The 6,944-nt window shown below is 39.2% G+C and overlaps 1 protein-coding gene across 1 annotated transcript in view; it reads left to right on the top strand.

Moving 5' to 3' along the window:
* Positions 1–6,944, top strand: part of MTOR (mechanistic target of rapamycin kinase) — a 187,749-nt gene that overhangs the window by 63,460 nt on the left and 117,345 nt on the right. Inside the window, exon 20 of the mRNA XM_007942626.2 lies at positions 4,449–4,535. Coding sequence (XP_007940817.1) covers positions 4,449–4,535 — 87 coding nt within the window. The remainder of the gene's footprint in view (positions 1–4,448; positions 4,536–6,944) is intronic.

Below are 6,944 nucleotides of genomic sequence, written 5' to 3'. Positions count from 1 at the left end.
TCACCATTTATATTGTTGAAAGAAAGTATTTGCAATGAACAAATCATTGGTTTTGCAAAATTCTATCCTGTGGTCTGTAGTGTCATTTCTGTCACCAAGGCCTTATCTTCCAACTACATTGCTTCTTTGTTTCCAGCTTTTACATTCCAATCACCAGTAATTATCAATACATCTTGATTTCATATTTGGTCAATTTCAGACTGCAGAAGTTGGTAAAAATCTTCAATTTCGTCATCTTTTGCTTTGGTGTTTAAACATTTAAACAGACTTATTTTATATGATCTATTTAATCATTTCAATATAGATAGGTTCCTTGATGGAAATAATTCTGTTACTTACTGTTTCTGCTGAATCATACTTGAAATGGTATATTTCCTTATTTGTTTTATAATTTTGGATCATGTAATCATATTCAGCTAGGCTTTACCTGGGACAGTACTATAAAATCTGCTGTGAAATTGCATCCTTCCAGAGATCTGCCAGGTAATCGAGGGTATTTTTTCAGCTCAGCAGAATTTTAAGTTAATTTCCTGGCTTTGAGTTCCCACGCCACACAGATAGTTAAAATAAACCCCAAAATCCATAATTTGAAGATAGGTCTGACAATATGAGTTCTTAGGGGAGAATTTTTTCCTATCTAGAACCCACATCATGATCAACAAATTTCAGAAAATCACTAACAGTCAAAAAAAAAAAACCAAACTCACCGCTGTCGAGTCGGTTCCAACTTACAGTGACCCCTCCTTGGGTTTCTGAGGCGATATCTCTACAGGAGTAAATTGCCCAGTCTTCCTTCCGAGGAGTGGCTGGTGGGTTTGAACCGCCAGCCAGTAGACACATATTAATTTGGGTGGAGGGAAAGGCAATATACAGTAAGGGAGTGGTCAGCACAACATGGCAGAGGCAAAGGAAAACACCAGAAGATACGCAAGAGTGAAAGGCCAAAACAGTAAATACATTACATACACAACCTGCCTTTTAGTAATAACAAGCTATTTTACAAGTGGGTACATAGGTAGATATGTAAACTGAACAGGTGTGGGTGTACATGTGGGAGTACACCCGTGATGAGGGTTCATGAGAATATTTCTATATACATATTTGTATGTGCTGTAAATATATCCAGGTATATGAAGCATACAGGGAGCAAAGTTAGGTAAACTTGTAAGCCATAACCAAATGTCTCAAAGGGTGAGTTACTGGGCTTGAGGGCTTAGGACCATAGTCTCAGGGGATCTAGGTCAGTTGCATAACATAGTTCATAAAGACAACGTTCTATATCCTACTTTGGTGAGTAGCAACTAAGGTCTTTAAAGCTTGCAAGCAACCATCTAAGATACAACTATTGTTCTCCTCCCATGCAGAGCAAAGAAGAGTGAAGAAAATCAAAGACTCAGAAACAGTTTAAAGGACTAGTGGACCACTACCCTGAGACTAGACAAACTAGATGGTACCTGACTACCACAACTGACCATTCTGATCGGGATCACAAAAAAAGTCCTAGACAGAGTGTGAGAAAGATGTAGAACAAAATTAAAAATTTAAAAAAGACCACGCTTACTGGTCTGATAGAGACTGGTGGAAACCCTGATTGTATGACACTTACATACCCTTCAGGCCTGGAACTGAACTTGTTCCTGGAGATAAACAGGTCTACAAAATGAACAGTAAAACCCATGAGGCATATGCTTCTCAGAACAATCAGCTATACAAAACCAAATGGGCAACATTTGTCAAAAAACAAAGTGTAGAAGGCAGGAAGGGGCAGGAAAGATGGGAACAGGAATCAGGAAGGCAGTGGAAAGAGTGCTGTTACATTGAGGGGACTGCAACTAATGTCATGAAACAAAATGTATGTAAATTGTTGAATGGGGGGAAAAAAAAAGATCAACAAATTTCTTTGTCTCCTTTTGCCAGTGAACAGATGTTGACTGTTTCTCTTAAGATGTAGTTCTTTGAAAGGCTGGCTTTACATGAGAGGTCTCAGTTTTAGTAATGGTCTTGTTATTATTTTTACATGTTCTCATAGCAGGAAAGTTTGGGAGGACATGTAGCCAGCATATTTTCAGTAGCAAAAATTATGTATTCTTTTGAAATACTAAAGTTCAGGAAAAGAGACTAGAAGGAAAAAGAAATGAGATGACTCCTCAAGCTACTTACTTATGAATAAGACCTGTCTGTGCCTGCCTGTGTTCCCACTCCTTATTATTCAACCAGCAGAGAGGCCTCCCTATTTGTGTCTAATAGAAATGACAGTGAGGGTCAGATGGCCTTTTTCTTCTTTCTCTCTCATAGTTTTCCCTGACCTCTGTGCCATCTACAGTGCCCTCCTTTTCTGCCAACTTAGACTTTCTGTCCTTTTTCAGGTTTTACACATCAGAATTAGCTAAAGAACAATATTTTACTTAGTGTCTCATATTCTTTGATCTCTGTAATGTACTTTTTATAGGGAACATTTCACAAAAACAAGGTGGCATCGTAGTTAAACCATTTTGTTCTTAACCAAAAGGTCAGCAGTTTGAACCCACCAGCCACTCTGCAAGAGAAAGATGAGGTAGTCTGCTTCCATAAAGATTTACAGCTTTGGAAACCCTATGGGGCAATTCTACTCTGTCCTAAAGAGTGGCTATGAGTTGAAATCTACCTGATGACGGTGGGTTTGGGTTTTCACAAAAACTGTCAGCAGTGATTTAATGACAGAGGCCCAGCAGATGGATAGAGATGGCTCTGCAGAGTAAAAACTGTGTCATGCTGCATCCAGCTTCTAAATGCCTTAGGAACCATTAGTGTCCTTGTCATTATAGAATTAGTCCAAAATCTTTTTAGTCCATTTATGTCCTGTTAGCCTCACCCCTTAACCTAATGAGTTCTAAAAGTCCATTACTCATTATTTGCAACATTTTTATCTCTGACTCACCCACGTTTCAAAGAGCTTTGGTGGCATAGTGGATAAAGCATTCAGCTGCTAACTGAACCTACTAATTTGAACCCACCACCTGCTCCGCAGTAGAAAGAGAGGCAATCTGCTTCCATAAAAGTTACAGCCATAGAAACCCTATGGGGTAGTTCTACTCTGTCCTGAAAAGTTGGTATGAATCAAAATCAACTCAATGACAGTAGGTTTTGTTTTTTGGTTTTTTACCAAGTTTCAAAATGTGGATTGGGTGGAAATTATCAGTAAATTATCTTCTTTTATGGAGGAAAGCAAAAGCTTAGAGATCTATAAAAAAAAAAAAAATTATCTTTTTACTTTGGAATATGATATGCTACTTAATGTTGACATACAACACTAATAGAAACTATACCCTAAAGCTACATCTTTAACGTGGAAAGTAGTTGGGATTTCCTATCAAACTGTCCCCCTCAAACCTTGGGGCTGAACTTTATTTACTGGATGGCACCTCTTTTTAAAAAGACTCTAAATAAAATCTACTTATCTACTCCCCGCCAAGTTTGCTTGCTATTTTGGCTCATAATTTCCTAAAAACCTGGAGTTAATTGTTTGGCTTTTTTTTTTTTTTTTTAAATAGGAATCTCAAACCTCCAAAAAAGAAATAGTGAATGCTGCTTATAGGAGTTAGAAGAAAATTTACTATAATTAAAATGTTGACAAGTGAGATTACTTAAGTGAGTAATTTATACCCATAGTAAAGAGTTAGCTTTATTGATTGATTGATTGATTGATTGATTGAGCGAGCTTTGGTAGCATATAATGCCTAAGGTATTTGACTGCTCACCAGAAGGCTGGTGGTTCAAACCCACTAGCCACTCCTCAGAAGGAAGATGGGGTAATCTATTTCCATAGCGATAGCGCCTCGGAAACTCAAGGAGGGGTTGCTGTGAGTCGGATCCAACTCGATGGCAGTGGGTTTGGTTTGTATTTATTTTAGAAAGTGGTAAGAAATTAGGACCAAGTAAACAAAGGAAACATTTATAGTTGGTGAAAATTTTCATGTCAATTTTTAAGTCAATAGACTCTAGAAATCCTCCTGAAATTCTATGAATAACAAGTAGCAGTTGCTGATGACAGCTGATGTTGATTATATTTTTTCCCTTTTCTGGTGCTTTACATGTGCTATCTTATGTCATCCTTACAACAAATCTGGGAGATAAGTAATAGTATCTCCATTTTCCCAGTGAACAAGCTGAGCATAGAGCGTTAAATGAAGGTCATGGTGCTAGTAGGTAACAAATTGGCTCACAACAGTGGCCTGGCCACAGAGCTTCTGCTGTGTAGGAACTAGCTCACCTGGTGTGGAAAGCCACTGACAGTTATTTCTGGCCCCCACCACCATCACCACAGGTTTGAAGTCCATTTCTTTGTAGCATCTTCTCAGTAGGTGAAGTGGTGCAGAAACCCGATTCTGTAGTTGTCCTCGTTTGTGCACGTACACTTAGGATTCTGCATCCTACATGGTGCCAGCTTGCTGATCTCTTCTCTCTTTCAGTTTCTGTTCCAGCAACTCGGTATGTTGGTGTCCTTTGTGAAGAGCCACATCAGACCTTATATGGATGAAATTGTCACCCTCATGAGAGTGAGTAGAAGTTAATGCTTGGCTTATTCATCAGTGTTTGGTTCAAGGAAAGCTCAGAAGCAGGTTTCAGTAACATGGACATTTTTTCAATGTTCTATGTCAGGCTATTACTACCTGAGTATAAAGAATGGAGTGAAGTGTCCTACTGGAATATGAAAGAGAGAGAGAGGCTATTGCTCCAGGCTTCCAAACCCCCGGGCACAAAGATGTAAAATGGGAGGTCTGAGGAGGATACCTGAAGTAATTGTTCCTCCAGAAGTAGACTTGAGTTATTTGCCTCACACAACAAAGCAATTTCACTTTAATATCACAGCAGTGTGTTACTATTCCCACTAAAGCTCTCTCTTAACTGCCCATAAAACCATGGCCTTCCGAGGGGCCTGGATATTAGGTTTTCCTTGACTATTAAATGCAATGGACTCCTGTCAGGTTCTGAGAAAGAAGGTGATACTTTTACCCTATTGCCTTCAAGAGCATAAATGTCACCTCCTGACTGCAATGGCAAAGGAGCCAAAGCTGCCGTCCCAGGATTTTATGACATGCATTCAGCCTGTACTGGGGGACTCCCCATCTATGGCAATACCCTTTTCTGTTTGAGGAGGAGATTGCTTCCCACTGTTCTCTGTAATTTAAATGTCTCTGTTGGAAAGGTGGCTTTGCAGAGGTTGCTGTGCTTTCTGAGATGGAAGATGATTTCTTTTCTTCTATACCAGACCTCTGTAGTCAGCTTGGAAAAACAGCAGAGTGGAAATCAGAATGGCTGCCTTCCAAAATGTGACTCCCCAGGTCTCAGATCTGAAAGAAAAAAGAAGAAACATAATGGAAAAAAAACCTACATGTGCTTTTTTTTTTTTTTTTTTAAACTATATATATTAAAGAAGAAAAAGGGGGATAAAACTATACGTGTGTGTGTATGTATAAAATTGAAAGCTCTTCTGTTCCCTTCCTTCTGCCATGGTTGTGAGGAGTGTGTTCAAGAATGCTAAAGAGTCTGAGGAATGGTACCAGGGGAAGGGAGGGAGTGAGAGAGGGAGGAAAGGAGTGTCCTCATGGTATGAAGCTGAATTAATCTATGACTTTTCCCCCTAAAGAAGACTTAATGACCAGAACACAGGAATTTGAGGCAGGGAACCTCACATCTGTAAAATACAGCTTTCACTTTGTCTAAGATAGAGAAAGTGCAATGGGATTTTTCCTTTGGCTGGTGATCCTCAGCATCTTAATGAGCTCCCCAAGCTCAGGAAGAGAATAGTCTTTGTGAGCAGTGATGAGCCGACACCCCTGGGCAGGCTGCCTGAGCTCTTTGAGGTAGAGAAAGCCCTGTCAGGAGCGGGAGGTAGTCCAGCTGGGAGGTAGGTGGCCTTTCTCTAAAGAAGACACTGGTACGAGTGAATGAACATCAGTCAAACTGTGGAGCCCAGAAAATCCTTGGTGCTTCTTTGTCTTTTTATCTGGAGATAATAGCTTTTTCAGAGAGAATAATGTCTCATCAGGCAGAGAAAAAAGGAAGTTTCACCAGCATCTTTTAGCATGGTTTTCATTTTCTAAAATACACTTTTAAAAATAGTAATAAAAATGTCTATTAAGGGTTTTCATCTGACTTGTTACCCTTTTTTTGTTATTGTTGTTGACTTCCACTCTAAAGTATTTAGGAACACCAAGAGTATTAATGTATCATGTGTTGCCATCATTAGTAGGGTTTCTGTTATCATTAAGTCTCCTCCTCTGGAGATCTTAAAGAAGGTGGTAGGCAACTGTCTTTTGAAGTAGAGTTAGAGGCTTGGACCAATTTGCCTCACAGTTCCAAGACAGAATCTGTGGCCAGTGGCCAAGTTTTTACTGTAGTAGCTTGTATGTAGTTAATTATATGGGTGTAGAAAAGTGTTCATTTTGTGGTACTACCCAGGACTGAAAATGGTTTGAGTGTTAAGGAAGATTGATGGATTTTTAAAAATCACAGAAGATACAGAAGAGAATCCTTTTTAAATCTTCTCCTGCCTAGTATTCAATACTCATTTCAGTGCCTGCATTAACCTAAAATATATTAATTTAGTCACATCTTCCATTATGTTAAATAGTATATTTCTAACCAGTAACAGTATTAGCACTTGTAAATAATCTGTAGTTTTCAAATTCCTTTTTCATTCCATATCTAGTTTCCTTCACATAGCAGTCCTGTGAGGTTAGAAAATTAGGTGTCAACACTGTTTTACAGATGAAGAAAGTGTAGCCTAGAATGTAGTTATTTACCCCTGGGTCATTGACCTAGTAAGAAGGAGAGCCAGGTCTAGAACTCCAGGCATCTGACTTTAGTCCAGTGAGGGGGTTAAGTAACCACTGTCATGTCTAGCCTTTCTTTGTGGATGGTACCAGTGAATGCCTAACACAGCATCCTGCCTAACCGTTGGT

Source organism: Orycteropus afer, unplaced genomic scaffold (assembly GCF_000298275.1).
Source record: "Orycteropus afer afer isolate SDZICR_OR568_19922 unplaced genomic scaffold, OryAfe1.0 scaffold00094, whole genome shotgun sequence".
In the NCBI taxonomy this organism is placed as follows: Eukaryota; Metazoa; Chordata; class Mammalia; order Tubulidentata; family Orycteropodidae; genus Orycteropus; species Orycteropus afer.
Note: the sequence above shows the minus strand (reverse complement) of the source record. Positions and strands in the feature narration are given on the sequence as shown.